Here is a 20,744-nt window from a genome sequence, read left to right as displayed (position 1 = left end):
AGACCTCAGTAGATTGGGTATTTTACCCCTGTGTTTATGTCCGTTGAGGACAACTTGAAGGTGGAGTTTGGTGTGGCCTGGGAGAGGCTTAAATTTTGAGAGCGAGTGGCTCTTTTGAAAATTCTGGGTTGTATGCCTCATGGAGGTTTTTCAGTGTAATTTGGAGCAAGGGCTCCTAGGTATGAATGGGGTTTTCTCCCCCTCTGTTAAAACTTGTGTTTGGGGTAAAACTGAGCTGATTGCCCAAGCATTGTGAAGTCAGGGCGCGAAGCCCAAATTCTGTAAATATTGTAACTAACCCCTTTTGAATTGCTACTTTGTACCTGCCATGCTTGTTATTTCTTTGTTTTCGAAAAGAAAATATAACCTTGTTAAATTTTAAATTAATTTTACATTGCACTATAATTTCGTAGCTTGAAACCCATTCACACCCGCACCTTCTTTCACCTCTACCTACCACGGAAAAGTCCGTAACAATAATAATAATAATAATGCTCAACAACATCTACAAGTCCTCTTCAGCCTTTGTTAATGTCGGTGAAGCAAGTCCAGAATTCCCTATCGGAAGAGGTGTTAAACAAGGTGATCCAATCTCTCCAAAGCTATTCTCAGCTGTTTTGGAGATGGCAATGTCGAAGTTAAACTGGGAAGGAAAGGGTATAAGGATCAATGGCAGAGATTTGCTGATGACATTGCATTATTGGCAAACGACATTGATGAACTCCAGACATTAGTTACTGATCTTGCCATGGAATGTGAGTCAGTCGACTTGAAGATGAACCTTTCCAAAACAAAAGTCATGTCCAACAAGTGGGTCACAGCAGGAAGTGTGAACATCAACAACATGCCGTTAGAGAAGATCAATGAATATATCTATCTGGGCCAGTTGATGAATATGAAAAGTGATATAAGACCAGAAATTTTGCGACGCATTAAGCTAGGATGGCAGGCGTATGGAAGAAACTCAACTGTCTTCAGATCAAATATGCCAGTAAATCTGAAGAAAATAGTTTATGATCAGTGCATTCTACCTGTGCTGACTTACGGCTGTGAGACCTGGACACTGAACGAATTTACGAAAGGGAAACTTAGGACAGCGCAGAAAGGCATGGAAAGGTCAATGCTGGGTTTTACAAGGAAAGATAAGAACAGAGCAGATGACATCAGATCAATCACTAAAGTTAATGACATTCTTGAGAGAATAGCCACCTTAAAATGGCAATGGGCTGGACATATTGCTCGAAGGGAAGATGACAGATGAACGAAGCTAGTGCTAGAATGGAGTCCAAGAGATCACCAGACAGATGGGACAGAGACATCAAGAGAATAGCTGGTGCTACCTGGCAGAGAACTGCTCGAGACCGTTCTACCTGGAGAGTTCTGCTAAAGACCTACCTGAGTTCACGACTTAAAGAGGCCACATCATGTAATGATAGAATTGGCTGATGATGATGATGCTTGTTCTTTAAAAGTCATCGGCCTCTAATGGTACGAAATGAGACTAAATGTAATGACAATTTAAAAGTCCAAAAATACATCCACTGACCAGAATTCAAAACGTGATGATGTAGAATGAATGTATGGATATGAATTTAAAATAATCAGCACCTCCAACTCACAATACTGAAAGTTAAAAATAATTCAAAAATCGATTCACTGAGTAGAATTAAAAAAGACGACGATGAACAAAGATTATTAATTTAAACAATCAGTGAATCCGACCCGCAATGCCTCACCTTCCCAGAAACGATCTTAAAACAACTGGCCAAGGGACCAGTGTTGCCAGCTTATATTTTCAAGATCCGCTAAATACTACTGAAAATCCGCTAAAATTCCGCCAAGAAATTCGATCTCAAATAATAAGCAATAAAAATGAGCAATAAATAAATAAATAAATAAATAAATAAATAAATAAATAAATAAATAAATAAATAAATAAATAAATAAATAAATAAATAAATAAATAAATAAATAATAATAATTTCGTGTGGCTATATCTAGCCGAGTGCAGCCCTTGTAAGGCAGACCCTCCGATGAGGGTGGGCGGCATCTGCCATCTGTAGGTAACTGCGTGTTCTTGTGGTGGAGGACAGTGTTATATGTGGTGTGTGAGTTGCAGGGATGTTGGAGACAGCACAAACACCCAGCCCCTGGGCCATTGGAATTAACCAATGAAAGTTAAAATCCCCGACCCGGCCGGGAATCGAACCCGGGACCCTCTGAACCGAAGGCCAGCACGCTGACTATTCAGCCAACGAGTCGGACAAATAAATAATAATAATAATAATAATAATAATAATAATAATAATAATAATAATAATAATAATAATAATAATAATAATAATAATAATAATAATAATAAAAGTAAATGTCTGCACTCACCTGATCTGTGAGTTTCACTGGGATTAACCCCCTACCTGCGAGCCGGCGAGCTAAAACTTGTAGGTGTTTTAGTGCCGGGTGCAAACTACTGAAGGTGAATCCCCTACTCGAGGACCACACACAGAACAGGCCAGTTCATTAAACGGTCTTCCTTCATAGCATATATATAAATGCTACTCTCTTACAGTTTCATAATCTGTCGTCATTCGTAAAATAAGAGATAAGTAACCTTTCCCCATGCATTACAAATTTATGATACTATGATCTCATAACATGAAATCCAAATAACATGTTTTCCTCATGTGACTGCTAGCTCCTGACAAGAAATACAGAATAGCTCGGAGACAGACTGGAGTACAAATTTTTTTAAAAAAACGTAAAATGGACAAAAACACTAAGTCCGCTATAATGAATATAAAATTCCGCCAAAAAATCCGCTGTCCGCTAAATGATATATTTCTCCGCCGACAGTCTTCTAATTCCGCCAAATTTAGCGGGAAATCCGCTAAGTTGGCAACACTGCAAGGGACTGCTTCTAAAGCACAATCCTGAATTGATGATGTTTGTTACTTAAAGGGGTCCAAAATCAAGGTCGGCCGCTTATAATGGTACTTATCGTTAGTAGAGTAGAACAATGGTGTTTCTCATATAGCAGGTACTAATCAAAAGTAGCGTAGACTCACGGTGTTCCACACACTATGGTACTACTCACAAGTATTGTACGTCGCACAGGTAACGCACACCTATGGTGTTCCTCACATAGGGCATACTCTCTCATATACATGTCCACGCATTTTTTCGGCTGGGTGGCGCTCTTCTCAATTCCTGCTCAGTCGGCCTAAGAAGAATCTCAAGGGCAGACGCCTCGTTGGCTGTCGCCTCCCTCCAATACAATGTATCAAGAACGTGGACACCTCTCATTCTCCAACTGCCATCCGGGATGAAATACGCCGTGGTGCCTACGCTGAAGCAGTTCTCCGCCTTCAGGATGGCCACTCCGGTCAACCCTCTCCAGACGTCGTGGCCTTCTTCCGCTATCCAGGACCGGTGGAAGGAATCATCTCCAATGGCATCTGTCTTTTTGATGTCTCCCATGAAGCGGTCCCTACTCCGGAACATCTGCTCCACCAAATGCTTTCACTTCCCGACTTCCCCTTCACTCCTATACTCAGTCACACCTCGTCCACTCCTACTACTACTACCACCACCATCACTACCTCTACCCACCTTTCCCAGTCTTCTTCTTCTTCCTCCACTGTTACGTATAGTCACTCCTCGCCTATTACGGCCCTACCTACTTCACTACCTTCGCTTGTCTCCTGTCCTCCCCCGCCCCCTGCTGATATGGTGCCTCCCGCAGTCGCAGCTCCGCCCATCTCCTGCTGCAACGGAGACTCTTCTCCTTCGGATAATCAACAGTTTTCATCACCGAGCTGCGTCATCCGTGGGATTGACCCTGCCGTCACCGACCAGGACATTCTGCGTGAACTGCAAATGCAGGGCATCCCCGTCCGCCGGGTCTTCAGAATCTTCAACACGGATGGTCCGACCTTCATGGTCCGCCTCAGACTTTCTTCCTTCGCCGATGTTGCTCATCTTATCACCTCCGGCGTCCCCTTTCGTGGGCGTACCCACCGTGTAGAGCCCTCTCGTTCCCCGCCGCGGCTCGTCCGTCCTCCATCTTCTTCACAACCCTCTCCTGTCCGTTCTTCTCCCACCACCACTTCTTCTCGCCCTTCCCGCGTCCTGCCACCCACCCCACCACCACCCCACACCACTGTCCCTACTCCATACACCACCTTTACTTTGCCTCCTCTTCCGATACTGGACCTCCTACGTCTACTGGCCACATCTGTCACTAACCTGTCTACAACTCTATACTACTTCCTTCTACAATATTATCCCGTTCCTTCCTCCCACTTTTCACTGAACCCGTCACTTTCTGCTACTCACTATTTGTAATCTATGTCGTATGTCATGTGTTCATGTAACTCTATGTAGCACTTTCTGTAATGCGCGCCCGAGATGCCTTACTATATAATCAATAAATTCTTCCCCTTCCGGTATTGGTTGGGGTTTTTGCTCGTGCGGGGTCCTTTGCGGGTCTTCCCTGGGTTCCGTCTTGCGGTGACCGGTCCCCTTCGCCATTCTCAATCGTCGTTCCCCTCCGGTATGTACGATACATACCTTCTTCCGTAGTTCCTTTCTTGTTACCTTTATTTCGATGGCTGAAGAGCTCCTTAGTTGAGCTGATGGCCCGCTCTCCCCCCCCCCCCATCAGGGGAGAGAATTGAACATAACTGACTTCTCTCTCTCTCTCTCTCTCTCTCTCTCTCTCTCTCTCTCTCTCACACACACACACACACGCACACACACACACATAGGTGTACTAATCATGGGCGCCGGTATTCCCGTGATGTTCTCACATTGTGGGTACTAGTCACAGGGACGTGAACTATCCCGTGGTGTTCCTCACATAGGTGTACTAATCACAGGCAAATACCCAGACTCGTGGTGTTTCTCATACAATGGTACTATTTTTTAAATAATCACGCGTACTGGAAACCCACAGTGAACCACTCTCTGCTGCTACTAATCACAAACCAGATAAAACCAGATGAGCTCTATAGGGAAACTGAAGTAATAGATGGTATTAGTGATCATGAAGCTGTTTTTGTGGTAGTTAAAAATAAATGTGATAGAAAGGAAGGTCTTAAAAGGGGGTTGGAACACTTGCACGGAGTGACACTTGCACGGAGTGACATTTGCACGGAGCCTTTCACTCTACTTGATGAGTCAGAAGTAGGATGGTGACATTTGCACGGAGCCTTTCACTCTACTTGATGAGTCAGAAGTAGGATGGTGACACTTGCACGGAGCTTTCACTCTCTGATGATTCAGAAGTAGAATGGTCATACTAATATAAATTTTGGATACCTAATCTAATTTGATAGGTACTTTGACGAAAATGCACTTAAATACTGGCCTCTCCTGGAAATCCAATACCACACGCGTAAATGCTTCAACATGTAAGAAAATAACTCAAAACGTGTGAAATAGTCTTCGGCTCGCCAGGTGCAGGTCTTTTTGATTTGACTCCCGTAGGCGACCTGCGGGTCGTACACCCAGCCCCCGTGCCAGCGGAACGAACCCCAGAACCCATTATGGTTAAACTTCCCGACCCTGCCGGGAATCGAACCCGGGACCCCTGTGACCAGAGGCCAGCACGCTAACCATTTAGCCATGGAGCCGGACAATAAATTCCATAAAATGACCGCATAATGACTTATAACTTTATAAAATGCCATAATACAAAATGGCAAAAAATGACAAAAATGACCAAATAAATTAGCATTTTTTTGCTATTTAGGTCGCACTAAGACATCGAAGGTTTTCGGCGACGGAAGGGTGGGAGATTGCGAAGGTAGCCACGTTGGCCTTCATTAAGGTACAGCCCCAGCATTTGCCTAGTGTGAAAATGGGAAACAACGGAAAACCATCTTCAGGGCTGCCGACAGTGTGGTTCGAACCCACTGTCTCCCGAATGCAAGCTCACAGCTGCGCGACTCTAACCGCACAGCCACTTTCTCAGTAATTAGCCTTTCTACAATGTGGGAACTATGATAAGGATTTCTATACAAGTTAGCAATGTCTATTTAGAACCAATTAAAAAATGACAGGTCACCAAAAATCCTAGCTCTGGTAATCACGGTAGTGAATTTAGATGCAATTTATAAGTAACCGTTAATTTTATAAATGCCAGCCCCATGGTGTAGCAGTAGCGTGCCAGCCTCTTACCCGGAAGCTCCGGATTCGATTCCCGGCCAGGTCAGGAATTTTTACCTGAATCTGAGGTCTTGTTCTAGGTAATTAGATTAGAATTGAGGAGCTATCTGATGGCGAGATACTGGCGCTGGTGTAGAGAGCCAAGAATAACTACCGTGAGGATTCGTCGTGCTGATCACACCTCACCTCGTAATCTGCAGGCCTTTGCGCTGAGCATCGGTCATTTGGTAGACCAAGGCCGTTCAAGGGCTGTTGCACCATGGGGTTTGTTTTTCTGGTTAATTTTATACATTGTAAGAGACATTTGGCTGACTTAGCGCCGTTTCCAGGGAACACCACGGAGAGGTAGTCTCTTTGCGTTCCTCATACATATATTTTTTTCACTTTATGCAAGTTCGTCAAGTTCTTTTATTTTTTAAGTGCTGATTCAAGATATTTGCATGGTTATGCAGTGATATTTCATTGCACGTTTTTCTTTATTAATTATGATTCAGAATATTTCTATATTTACAATATTTGCATGATTTACAAATCCTGTAATATTCCAGGGTAGTTTTACTGCAGTTTCTGAGCGTAAGCAACACAAACTAGGAATTATCTTAGTTTGCCATCAACCTCAAGTATTTTTAAGACCTTTGAAATACTCTCATCGATCTTCACTGCTGATTTCTTCCTTCTCTTCTCATCGATATTCAAAACTATCCTGACAAACTGGTGACCGTAGTACTCTGCGTCATCTCGAAGAGTCTTGATCAGCGAATATACATTCGGGTGCGCTCTCGAAATTAAAATGTTTATTCTTTGGTTCCAGCCTTCAGAAACGTTATTGGTCGGATGCCGCCTTCCACAACAGTTCCACATATTCCTTGGCATGTGCTCGTTATCCAGCCATTGACCAACGCCATAGTCGTAAAACACCTGCAGATTCTGATTTTAAGGCGAACTCTCCTGAATACATAGCCAACTATTATCAATCATTTCTAGGGAAATGAGCGCTAGTGCTGAACACATTCGAATATGAAATCTAATTCCTTCATTTTCCCTGTACGCAGTAACAATGCCACAATCTTGTACTTTCCTCCATATACATTGATTAAAATGATAGTTGCAACCAAAAATCTCAGCTACCGAGCTCGATAGCTGCAGTCGCTTAAGTGCGGCCAGTATCCAGTATTCGGGAGATAGTAGGTTCGAACCCCACTGTCGGCAGCCCTGAAAATGGTTTTCCGTGGTTTCCCATTTTCACACCACGCCCACGGCCACGGCCGCTTCCTTCCCACTCCTAGCCCTTCCCTGTCCCATCGTCGCCATAAGAACTATCTGTGTCGGTGCGACGTAAAGCAACTAGCAAAAAAAAAAAAAAAAAAAAAAATCTCAGCTTGAGGAAACAGCGTTTTAGCTGATTCGACGATGGCGATTTCGAAGTCCGTAATACGTGTCACGGAGTTCCATCCTTGTATGTTGTTTTTAACAGCTTCGAAGAAACGAGCATAAGGTTTCCTGTTTCTTGTTTGGTAACAGCGCGTAGACAGCTGGTATCGTGTTGTTTTCTTCCCAAGAACTTCCAAGATCGGCGTGGATGTTAAGTAACAGCCCAAACTGCTTGCTTGAACTTTTGAAGGTCCCGTCGACAAAGAAGGAAGAGCAACTTGATAAAGCAGATTTTCCTTTCTCGCTGGCAAACACTAATATCCTGACTTTAAGCCCCCTGTTGTCTTCAAGTAGGAACTTTCCACCGTCGTTAATTGCTATGTGTCTTTCCTGTATTATTACACCTCCAGAATCGATCGGGTCTTTTGTAGGTCCCATTCTTTTCCGTCGGATACGATGTAATGATTGTTTGGCACTTCTATGTGAAGGCCTAAAACTGTATTATCTTTCGTTGTTATTCTTCCTTTACATTTACTTTTCTTGAAATATACGCACCGCCAATAAGTATTGGTATAGTCCACAATATACTGATGTCCGTCGTAAACCAACAAAGGCGGTCTCAGTGAACTCCATAGCTGCAGAGCAATTATCACCAATTCAACACCGAACACTAGTTGTCACACAGGTATCAACTGTAGCAATGAATTCCAATTACCGGGTGGGCCTTCCCCCCCCCCCCCCCCCTGTTCCTGGTTTTCCAACCCTCCTTGGGCCTCCATGCAAGTGTCACTCTTTGAATTAGCCATACTTAGTAATTTCCGGGAATTTTTGGCTTTCCGTGCAAGTGTCAACACATTCCATCTCCGTGCAAGTGTCACTCCGTGCAAGTGTCACAACTTCCTTAAAAGTAGGACTGTTAGGCAGTACCACATGGCTGATAAAGCAGGCATGAGGCAGTTTCTAAAAAGTAGCTATGATCAGTGGAAAACGGTAAATATAAATGTAAACAGACTCTGGGATGGGTTTAAAGAAATTGTTGAGGAATGCGAAAACAGGTTTGTACCATTAAGGGTGGTAAGGAATCGTAAAGACCCACCTTATTATAATAGAGAAATAAAGAGACTAAGAAGGAGGTGCAGACTGGAAAGAAATAGAGTTAGAAATGGCTGTGGAAGTAAGGAGAAATTGAAGGGACTTACTAGAAAATTGAATCTAGCAAAGAAGGCAGCTAAGGATAATATGATGGCAAGCATAATTGGCAGTCATACGAATTTTACTGAAAAATGGAAGGGTATGTATAGGTATTTTAAGGCAGAAACAGGTTCCAAGAAGGACATTCCAGGAATAATTAATGAACAAGGGAAGTGTGTATGTGAGGATCTTCAAAAGGCAGAAGTATTCAGTCAGCTTATGTAAAGATTGTTGGTTACAAGGATAATGTCGAGATAGATGAGGAGACTAAGGCCAAAGAAGTAATAAAATTTACATATGATAACAATGACATTTACAATAAGATACAAAAGTTAAAAACTAGAAAAGCGACTGGAATTGATCAGATTTCTGGGGATATACTAAAGACAATAGGTTGGGATATAGTACCATATCTGAAGTACTTATTTGATTATTGTTTGGTCGGAGGAGCTATACCAGATGAATGGAGAGTTGCTATAGTAGCCCCTGTGTATAAAGGAAAGGGTGATAGACATAAAGCTGAAAATTACAGGCCACTAAGTTTGACATGCATTGTATGTAAGCTTTGGGAAGGCATTCTTTCTGATTATATTAGACATGTTTGTGAAATTAATAACTGGTTCGATAGAAGACAATTCGGTTTTAGGAAAGGTTATTCCACTGAAGCTCAACTTGTAGGATTCCAGCAAGATATAGCAGATATCTTGGATTCAGGAGGTCAAATGGACTGTATCGCGATTGACCTGTCTAAAGCATTTGATAGGGTGGATCATGGGAGACTACTGGCAAAAATGAGTGCAATTGGACTAGACAAAAGAGTGACTGAATGGGCTGCTATATTTCTAGAAAATAGATCTCAGAGAATTAGAGTAGGTGAAGCTTTATCTGACCCTATAATAATTAAGAGGGGAATTCCTCAAGGCAGTATTATCGGACCTTTATGTTTTCTTATATATATAAATGATATGAGTAAAGGAGTGGAATCGGAGGTAAGGCTTTTTGCGGATGATGTTATTCTCTATAGAGTGATAAATAAGTTACAAGATTGTGAGCAACTGCAACGTGACCTCGAAAATGTTGTGAGATGGACAGCAGGCAATGGTATGTTGATAAACGGGGTTAAAAGTCAGGTTGTGAGTTTTACAAGTAGGAAAAGTCCTCTCAGTTTTAATTACTGCGTTGATGGGGTGAAAGTTCCTTTTGGGGATCATTGTAAGTATCTAGGTGTTAATATAAGGAAAGATCTTCATTGGGGCAATCACATAAATGGGATTGTAAATAAAGGGTACAGATCTCTGCACATGGTTATGAGGGTGTTTAGGGGTTGTAGTAAGGATGTAAAGGAGAGTGCATATAAGTCTCTGGTAAGACCCCAACTAGAGTATGGTTCCAGTGTATGGGACCCTCACCAGGATTACCTGATTCAAGAACTGGAAAAAATCCAAAGAAAAGCAGCTCGATTTGTTCTGGGCAATTTCCGACAAAAGAGTAGCGTTACAAAAATGTTGCAATGTTTGGGTTGGGAAGAATTGAGAGAAAGAAGAAGAGCTGCTCGACTAAGTGGTATGTTCCGGGCTGTCAGCGGAGAGATGGCGTGGAATGACATTAGTAGACGAATAAGTTTGAATGGCGTTTATAAAAGTAGGAAAGATCACAATATGAAGATAAAGTTGGAATTCAAGAGGACAAACTGGGGCAAATATTCATTTATAGGAAGGGGAGTTAGGGATTGGAATAACTTACCAAGAGAGATGTTCAATAAATTTCCAATTTCTTTGAAATCATTTAGGAAAAGGTTAGGAAAACAACAAATAGGGAATCTGCCACCTGGGCGACTGCCCTAAATGCAGATCAGTATTGATTGATTGATTGATTGAAACCTATTGAGTACCTAACATAGCGGTATTACTCGCAAGTAAAGGCGACCCATAGTGTTCCCCGCGTGATGGTACTAATCACAAGTAGTTTCATGGTTCTAATTCAATCATCCCTTGGTCGCCCCTTTTTAGTCGCCTCTTACGACAGGCAGAGGACACCACGGGTGTATTCTTCGTCTGCATCCCCCACCCACAGGGGCTAGAGAGAGAGAGAGAGAGAGAGAATAAGAAGGGATTCGTCACTTCGAAAAAAGAAGTAACGGGGGAAGGAAGGTAAGGGCCACGAAGGGCGTGAAAATGAAAGACTCCCTAGGCCTCGAATGCTCTAATACCTTCGGGGTCGGAAAAAAAAAAAACAAGAGTTGACCAAGGGAGGTCGGAGAGAATAGATAAAAGTAAGGAGCCTGGCACAAGAAAGTGGAAGTAATGCCAGGACTCAGCTAATGACCCCGTGGTCACCAACCCACGCTCCCAAGTTGAGAACCCCTGGGGCCCCTTTTAGTCGCCTCTTACGACAGCCAGGGGATACCGTGGGTGTATTTTTCATCTGCGTCCCTCACCTACAAGAGGTACAAATAAATACATCTTTTGTCAGATGTACTATATTTGAGTTTTGTTCTTACTGATGAAGTTTACGTTGCTTCTGCACTTTGATATCGTTTGAAGTATTTGAAGGTCGATTATCTTCATCAATTGCCTTCGTTGATCGCTCTACCATCACATCTTCATCTGAACGACCATTCGGTCCTGGTTCAGCACTATATTTCTCCACCGGGCGAGTTGGCCGTGCGCGTAGAGGCGCGCGGCTGTGAGCTTGCATCCGGGAGATAGTAGGTTCGAATCCCACTATCGGCAGCCCTGAAAATGGTTTTCCGTGGTTTTCCATTTTCACACCAGGCAAATGCTGGGGCTGTACCTTAATTAAGGCCACGGCCGCTTCCTTCCAACTCCTAAGCCTTTCCTATCCCATCGTCGCCATAAGACCTATCTGTGTCGGTGCGACGTAAAGCCCCTAGCAAAAAAAAAAAAAAAATTCTCCACTTAAAGTTTCTTCCATTTTTCTAACTTATTTTTTGCAACATGACGTTTACGTGTTGGCGGCATAATGGCGCACGACATACTCACGTGATTCATTGTCAGATAACATAACCTCAAACCGGAAACTCATTGGTTGACTAACTCTGCCACTAGTAACGCTATTGTCACATCATACAATGACCCGCTTCATATCCATCCTGAGACCTTAGTTTTGCGAAATTCAAAAATACGGCGCACTTGTAGAACTCCTAAAGGATATAGGAGTTGACAGCAAAGATATCCGCATTATTGAAAACCTTTACTGGAGACAAAAGGCCGTTGTCCAAATCGGAAATCAAACAACAAACGAGATAGCCATCCAAAGAGGAGTTAGACAAGGTTGTATTTTGTCTCCATTGTTATTCAACCTTTACTCGGATAACATTTTCAAAACAGCTTTAGAAGATCAACAATATGGAATAAAAGTAAATGGTGGCATAATTAACAGCATAAGATATGCGGATCATACAGTCATCTTGTGTGACAATTTTGAAGGTCTCCAACTCCTGCTCAATAATATTAGTGCAGTAAGTGAGGACATGGGACTAAAAATAAATGTAAACAAGATCAAGTTCATGATCTTCAGCAGACGTGCCAATGCTGAGACAATCTTACAACTAAACAACCGACAGATTGAGAGAGTAACCACTTTTAAATATCTGGGTGCCATTCATTGTCACTGAACAACTTGATCCCGAGAAAGAAGTTAAACAGAGGGTAGCAATAGCACAAAAAATATTTACAAAAATGAAATCTTTCTTTTGAAATGACTACTTAAATTTAAAACTTAGACAGAGGATGGTCAAGTGCTATATACGATCAGCCTTGCTATATGGTGTGGAGGGTACGATGCGCATTGGTATCACCCAAATATCACTATAAAATTTGTCACAAATGGAACATTATAATTGCTTTTACACATATCAAGTGAAAAATCTGCGGCAAATTAAGAAATGCCGTCGTTATTTGAGAAATATGAAAACATACTTAAGGCTTGTAGACAGGACTGGTTTATGTCGTACTCCGCTGCTGGTGCCGTCTTTTGTTACTTTCTTCACACGAAATTGTTGAAAGTGTAAGACAAAAGACATACGTGTGACACTGTGAGCGCAACACCAAATGTACTTGTAAAGTGGTAAAGTACGTGTACATAATATTCTCCAAAAATCAAATATTTCTTAATTTGCCGCAGATTTTTCACTTGATATGTGTAAAAGCAATTATTATGTTCCATTTGTGACAAATTTTATAGTGATATTTGGGTGATACCAATGCGCACTATACCCTGGTGTGGAAACATGGACTCTCAAGAATATATCAGTGAAACGCTTGGAAGCCTTTGAAATGTGGATCCACCGTAGGATGCTCAGGATTTCGTGGGTTGCACGACTAACGAACAAAGAAGTACTCAGAAGGGCAAGAGCAAGTCGGGAACTCTTTCAAACAATAAAACTCCGGAAGATCTCGTACCTTGGCCACATCCTTAGAAATGAACATTACCTCATCTTACAGCGGACTGTACAAGGTAAAATACAGGGTCGAAGAGGTGACGGGAGGAGGCGAACATCATGGCTTGGAAACATCAAAGAATGGACTGGAATTCAGTGTTGAAAGACTTTTCCACCTAGCAAGAGATCGTACTGCATTCGCCACAGTGATCGCCAACGTGAGGGGGACCTGATACGGTACTATGAAGAAGAAGAAGATATTTTGTTTAACAAAGGATCAATCTATTTATTTAAATATTTAAGATGAACGTCGGATAATAATTGCGGATTAAGTTCATTTGTAAAAAAAATGCCCTTTTTTACGGTTTTTTTCGTGAATAACATTTAGACCGGATATGATTTCCATTCATGTGATACTGTGTAAACTTTAATAAATCATGCGTATCAGATTTAAATATCTTATTTTGGAAACTATTTTCGTCAGGAGGGAATTAGCAATGTTGACCTATTCGGTGTCACTACGGGACAATCCCTCATAAAACGGATGACGAGATCTGCTGACTGCTGCTTCCTCCCACGCCCCCAGCACCTCTTAAAAGATGCTAGAGCTGTGTAGGATCTCCGCAGCTCAGATCAATACAAATGTGTGTTACAAGGTAAGAGAAGTGGTGAATTATTCAGTGTCACATATACTGTACAGTACACTGTATTAGCATAACAGGAAAATCGATGGTTAATATTTTTCCTGTCCTTGCTGTCACAGAGGGCTGTCAACACACGGCCCACGTGGCAAGAACCATTTTAAAGATGGCTTTAAGAGAGAGATCGATGTTGGTGACATACGAGTGGTACTTTGAAGAGCGCTTCAAGGTGATGAGAGATTACGCTCAAGTGCGCCTTTAGAAATTTCCAGGCACGTGGAGCGAATGAGCAGGGAACTAGAACGAAGAGAGAAACATTACCCGAGTGCAGATTTTTAGGCAATAATAATGCTGAAGATTAGAATGTAAACTTACTGAACTCTTTCGCTGCGCTATTTTTAAACTGAACGCTTACAGTAAAATGTTTTTTTTTCTTATTTTCCAAATGAACTTAAAATTTATTTTTGTAAAGGTTTGTGACAGTAGCTTCGATCGGGAGTTAGAAGTGGGGGAGGGGGGAGGGGCAAAAAATGTATATACAACAAAAAGTACCCGGGTCTATGGCTACAACGGGGAAGGGGGACAGTAGCGGCGATTATTAGGGGGCGAGGGGTCAATCGTCCCCTCCCCCCCAGTTTGTGGAGAAAGCATTACATTTTTATTCCATTTTAGCCGGCTGAAAAGAGGAATTATAGGAATTATTAAGAAAAGCAATTTGTACAAGCCCTGTTGTCTTATCAGGTAATTATTTCCTTTATTTTATTTTATTTTATTTTATTTCTAACAAAATTATTAGCGGAAATACGCACAAAATGTCGTTCGTCTCAGACTTTGACATGTGCTGTGAGGAAGGGTGGCAGGGGTGTATTTTTTTACCAAGGTCATGAACACTGAGGTATGATTTACCTGCTTGCCGCGCGCATTCGTCAGTCTGGTGTTGTCTTCAGTGTCTGTTAGTGTCTTTACCCCTCTGTCGAAATTCTCTCAGAGAGCATCAAGAACTTCAAATTTTGTAGCCTCCCCCCTTTCATTTTTTATATATACACCCAGCCACTCCCCCCTCCCACGCCTCTATAGCCCCACAAAACCGGATACTTTTTATATTCTGTACATCCCCCCCCCCCACTTGTAATTCCCAATCTCCGCTACTGAGGGAGAGGGCATCAAATTTGAAAAAAATCTACAAAATGGTAAGTTTTTTGAAGGTCTCTGACTGAATTTCGATAGAGACGTAAGGTTGAGTCTACCAACTTTAGTGTATTGTATTGTATTGTATTGTATTGTAGTGTATTGTATTGTATTGTATTGCATTTATTCTTGAACGTAACAGGCGTTCATCCCCAAATGCATGTTCACAATTAAAAAAAAAAACTTACAAAAACAGGAAAAAGGAACGAAGAAAAACAAAAGCACGAGACTCTTAGGGCATGCCATGAGATCCATCAGATACTCACCAACTTTAGTGAGGTAATTATGGCACTCTACAATACAACTTTCACTAAAGGGACAAAAATTTGACATGTATTACAATTAAATAGAAGTTTGGAGTGATTACACAATTAAAATGCCATTTAGTATCTGACTACACACTAACAAAATAACAGACACCAGATAGACATATTTACAGAGACTGCCAGATTGACGAGGGGCTGCCTGGCCGAGGCGGTAAAGGCGTGCTCGTTTCGCCCGGAAGGACGTGGGTTCGAATCCCCGTCAGGAAGTCGTAAAATTTAAGAAACAAGATTTCCACTTCCGGAGGTGCATATGGCTCTGAGGTTCACTCAGCCTACACCAAAAATGAGTACCAGGCTAATTCCTGGGGGCAACCACGTGCCGAGGTTAACAATGGTGGAAGTCTTTACCTTCCACTCCTCACAGGGCCTTCATGGCCTGTACGGAGGTGACTTTGCTTTGCTTTGCCTTGCCAGATTGACGAATGCGCGTGGTAAGCGGGTAAAACCTACCCCAGTGTCCAAAAAACACTTGCTACACACTGGTGCGCGAGTCTCCACTACCCACCGACTACTTGTTGTGACGCTGTACGAATCGGACAAAACCAATTAGAACTACCTCCAAGATATCACCCTACCCTTCCACCCCCTCACTTATAATTCTCACCTCCTTTAATCATGCCCACTCTCCCGACCAGAGAGAGAGGGTGTTGCCCTATGGGTGGCCCGCCTCACCCCTTCACAGTGAGGAATGAAAGCATTTAAAAAATACGAATCGGTTAGCCGCATTAGCGTATTTCCGCTAAGCATTTTTCTTAATAATTATAGAAATTCAAGGAGGGAATTGGCTGAAAAAGCAATAGAGACTGTAAAAAACTGCTTTTTTAAAATAATTTGTAGTTTTAGGCGATTTTTAAATAACTCTTGAGTTCTTCAGTCTGCCGAAACTTTTTTTAAAAAAATTAAGGTGACTAAAATGGAATATCCCCCCCCCCCCCTCGCCCCCTAATCGCTGCTACTGGTTTGTGACATTTAACACCATTGCACCTATTTTTAACTCACCTTTGGCAATCTAGCAGCGACATTTACCTTGAAACACACTTATTAATGTGATAAACCTCGAAACATGGAACTGGGCACATTGCAGGCTGTCCTGGGCAATTTCTACACACCAAAAAAACCCTGAGTAATCTTGCACAGTCCCTTTCCTTTAATCATTTTTCTGGTAAAATGGAACAAAATACCCAATTAGGTTTGTGTGTCCTGCTGCTCCCCAAGAAAATGCCTCTCCGTCAGGCGCACTTGAGGTACAGTATATAATCAGGTCGTCCTCGCTTCGCCAGCGTACTGAGCTGATTCTCTCGTGAAAGTCCCTCTTTTCAATGTTATATCAAAATTAGCCCCGTCACATTATTTCATTTTATAAAAATTCTTATCCCATCACCAATATCCCGCCAGTCCGATACAAAATGACGATCTTCCTCGTTGACACTTTCTTCCGAACAATCACTATGCACATCATCAATTTGTATATATGTTATTCGGACTTCATCAATGGTTTAGGTTTAAGACTATAAATTGTCATATCAGTGTTTATATCATTATTGGTTATATGTGTGCTTATGTCTTCCAATTGGAGCGTGGCTGAAGATGACCCAATATACACTGACTGACAGAGCAAATGCAACACCAAGAAGGAGTGGTCAGAACTTTATGCCAATTGCAGGGTAGACTGACGTCACTGAGGTGTGCTCATGATGTGAAATGCGCCGCTGTGCTGCGCACGTAGCGAACGATAAATGGGACACGGCGTTGGCGAATGGCCCACTTCGTACCGTGATTTCTCAGCCGACAGTCATTGTAGAACGTGTTGTCGTGTGCCACAGGACACGTGTATAGCTAAGAATGCCAGGCCGCCGTCAACGGAGGCATTTCCAGCAGACATAAGACGTTACGAGGGGTATGGTGATCGGGCTGAGAAGGGCAGGTTAGTCGCTTCGTCAAATCGCAGCCGATACCCATAGGGATGTGTCCACGGTGCAGCGCCTGTGGCGAAGATGGTTGGCGCAGGGACATGTGGCACGTGCGAGGGGTCCAGGCGCAGCCCGAGTGACGTCAGCACGCGAGGATCGGCGCATCCGCCGCCAAGCGGTGGCAGCCCCGCACGCCACGTCAACCGCCATTCTTCAGCATGTGCAAGACACCCTGGCTGTTCCAATATCGACCAGAACAATTTCCCGTCCCGTCGATTGGTTGAAGGAGGCCTGCACTCCCGGCGTCCGCTCAGAAGACTACCATTGACTCCACAGCATAGACGTGCACGCCTGGCATGGTGCCGGGCTAGAGCGACTTGGATGAGGGAATGGCGGAACGTCGTGTTCTCCGATGAGTCACGCTTCTGTTCTGTCAGTGATAGTCACCGCAGACGAGTGTGGCGTCGGCGTGGAGAAAGGTCAAATCCGGCAGTAACTGTGGAGCGCCCTACCGCTAGACAACGCGGCATCATGGTTTGGGGCGCTATTGCGTATGATTCCACGTCACCTCTAGTGCGTATTCAAGGCACGTTAAATGCCCACCGCTACGTGCAGCATGTGCTGCGGCCGGTGGCACTCCCGTACCTCCAGGGGCTGCCCAATGCTCTGTTTCAGCAGGATAATGCCCGCCCACACACTGCTGGCATCTCCCAACAGGCTCTACGAGGTGTACAGATGCTCTCCGGATCTCTCACCAATCGAACACGTGTGGGATCTCATTGGACGCCGTTTGCAAACTCTGCCCCAGCCTCGTACGGACGACCAACTGTGGCAAATGGTTGACAGAGAATGGAGAACCATCCCTCAGGACACCATCCGCACTCTTATTGACTCTGTACCTCGACGTGTTTCTGCGTGAATCGCCGCTCGCGGTGGTCCTACATCCTACTGAGTCGATGCCGTGCGCATTGTGTAACCTGCATATCGGTTTGAAATAAACATCAATTATTCGTCCGTGCCGTCTCTGTTTTTTCCCCAACTTTCATCCCTTTCGAACCACTCCTTCTTGGTGTTGCATTTGCTCTGTCAGTCAGTGTATATGGGGTCGAAACTAGCCCCACTTTTTTAAGACAATATACAAGCTAATAGTATTGAATAGGTGGACCCTTCTTACCCTTTGATAGTCGACATGTTGTATCATAAGGTTAGCAAAAATACTACATAACTTGTCAATTAAATTGACATACATTTCTATAAACGCAAATAGTAGTATACTAATACCCACTGGAAAGTGTAATCAGCCGTGACAGGAAAAAGTGCCAGTTATAGATATAATATGTAGTTTTTATCCTTACCTTTTCATTGTAGATCTCTAGGAATGATGCCTTTAGAACGAAGTGGAAGTCGCTCCTCTCTTGAAGCAGTTTGAACAGGTACATAAAGGAACGGAATACCAGGCCGTGGTCTTCAGAAAACGGGTCTGGGTGACGATCAAACTGTAGGCAGAATGAGGAGCAACAACGTTCACTGCATGAACAAGAATACAAAGAAGTGTTTCAAATAAGTGATTGAGATGAATTATTTGTCTAATATCTATACAAGCTATCAATAATCAATACGAATCATAATCTCACCGGACAAAAAATTAGTCATTCTTGGAGAAAGCATTACAGGCATCCTTTAATACCTCCTCTGGACTTGATAACTGCCTGGATTCGATTAGGAAGCGAGTCTACAAGATTGCGCAGGTACCTCGCATCCAGGTTAAACCACTCACTGAGGATATGATCGCGCAAATCCACCAAATTGCAGGGATGCTCATGTCGGCTGTTCCAACATGTCCCACAGATTTTCAATGAGGTTCAGGTCAGGTGATTTTGCAGGCCAATCGAGATGTAATAAGGTAAGGGAGTGTTAATAAAACCAGTCACATATGCGTCCAGCCCGATGAATTTTGCTGTTGTCATCTTCAAGAATCAATAGCATACTCATCATGCAGATGTTGACTGAAAGGCAAAACCTTATCATCCAGAATGTTTAAATAAACACGCTGGTTCATGTTAGTGGTCATCTCAGTGAGCTGGCCCGATCCATGATACGAAAAACACCCCCAAAATATCACACACCCACCTCCGGGTTGAACCTCGACACATCCAGGATGAAATACTTCGTTTGGTCTTCGGTGTACTCGACGACATGCGTCATTGGAAAACAGGCAAAAGTGTGATTCGTCAGACCACATTACGTTCCGCTAGTCAGATACTGCCCACTGAAGACGTAGGGCTTTGTGTGCCTGTGTGAGCAATGACCTCTTGAGAGGTGATCGACTCCAAATGTTCATTGCATGCAGTTTCCGTCGCAATGTTCTCTCGCTGACAGTTTGGGATGGACCTTCGTTCGCTGACGTCATCAATTCCTGTCGGGTTTGGAAGCGATTTTAGATTTAATCACAGCATTGAACATATTTCTTTGCACTCTAAAAATCAATATTACGCATCCTGTTATCTAATATTCGAATACTAGCTAGGGCTGCTGCACCAATCATTTTTGCTCTCTTGATGTGTTCAGACCAATTTCTATTTCCTGATATTATAATTCCTAAATATTCTAACTTGTTAACGAAGTCTAAAAGATGGGCAAAGAGAAATAAGTTACAGACTGATAAGGGGGAAGAGAATGGCAAAACGCCTAAAACTCCAGAAGAGGATACGGTAGAAATACAACAGATGCAAATATCTAGAATGACTAGAAGTAGGTCAGGGAATTTAGACTACAAAAGTAAAAAATAACTGGAGTTAAAAGTATCATGTGTTAATATCGAACATAATAGGTAATGAAGACTTTAAAGGACTACTGGAAGAAATTGATATTTTTGAACTTGTAGAAAATTGGGCTGATTACAAGAAAGATTTAAAAATAGAAGGGTGTATTGTATGGAGTCAATATGGATCAAGGAGATACAATAGAGGAAGGATATTGGGAGGAACTTCGGTGGTAATCAAAAACAGCTTAAAAGATAAGATACAGCTCTTAGAATCTGAGTTTAAGGAATTAATATGGATAAGAATATTAGACAGGGTCAATAGGAGGGAGGAAATATGTATAGCTTTTATATATAACCCACCTTCGAGCTCCCCATTTTCACAGAATGAGTTTTTTGAGAATTTAGCGACAGAAATTAGACGAATGAGAAGTACGTATGATCAGGCAAGCATTATTATTATGGGTGATCTTAACGCGACGATAGGGGACAAGAAGCCAGTTTATAGTCAACAAGAGGACGAGGAATTAGTAGTTAACAGAAATAGCCAAGATAAAGAATGCAACAGAAATGGAGAAAAACTACTAGAATTATGCGCGGTAGAGGAGCTTTATATATTGAATGGATGGTGGTTCGGTGATGAGAGGGGAAACTAACCTATATTCCTAGTAGAAAATGGGGGCAGTAAATTGACCTAGTTGTAGGCTGTAGGGATAGTTTGCAAGTTATCCAAGAGATATGCGTTAGGGATTGGGTGGAGGCAAATCATATGCCAGTATCTATAAA

At 42.7% G+C, this 20,744-nt stretch overlaps 1 protein-coding gene across 1 annotated transcript in view; it reads right to left on the bottom strand.

Moving 5' to 3' along the window:
- The window catches only part of LOC136881951 (kinesin-like protein KIF12), a 385,645-nt gene that overhangs the window by 111,713 nt on the left and 253,188 nt on the right, over positions 1 to 20,744 (bottom strand). The window contains exon 6 of the mRNA XM_067154417.2: positions 18,553 to 18,693. Within this exon, the coding sequence (XP_067010518.2) occupies positions 18,553 to 18,693 (141 nt within the window). The remainder of the gene's footprint in view (positions 1 to 18,552; positions 18,694 to 20,744) is intronic.

The sequence above is a fragment of the Anabrus simplex genome, chromosome 10 (genome assembly GCF_040414725.1).
Source record: "Anabrus simplex isolate iqAnaSimp1 chromosome 10, ASM4041472v1, whole genome shotgun sequence".
In the NCBI taxonomy this organism is placed as follows: domain Eukaryota; kingdom Metazoa; phylum Arthropoda; class Insecta; order Orthoptera; family Tettigoniidae; genus Anabrus; species Anabrus simplex.
This window is presented reverse-complemented; position numbering and strand designations above follow the sequence as displayed.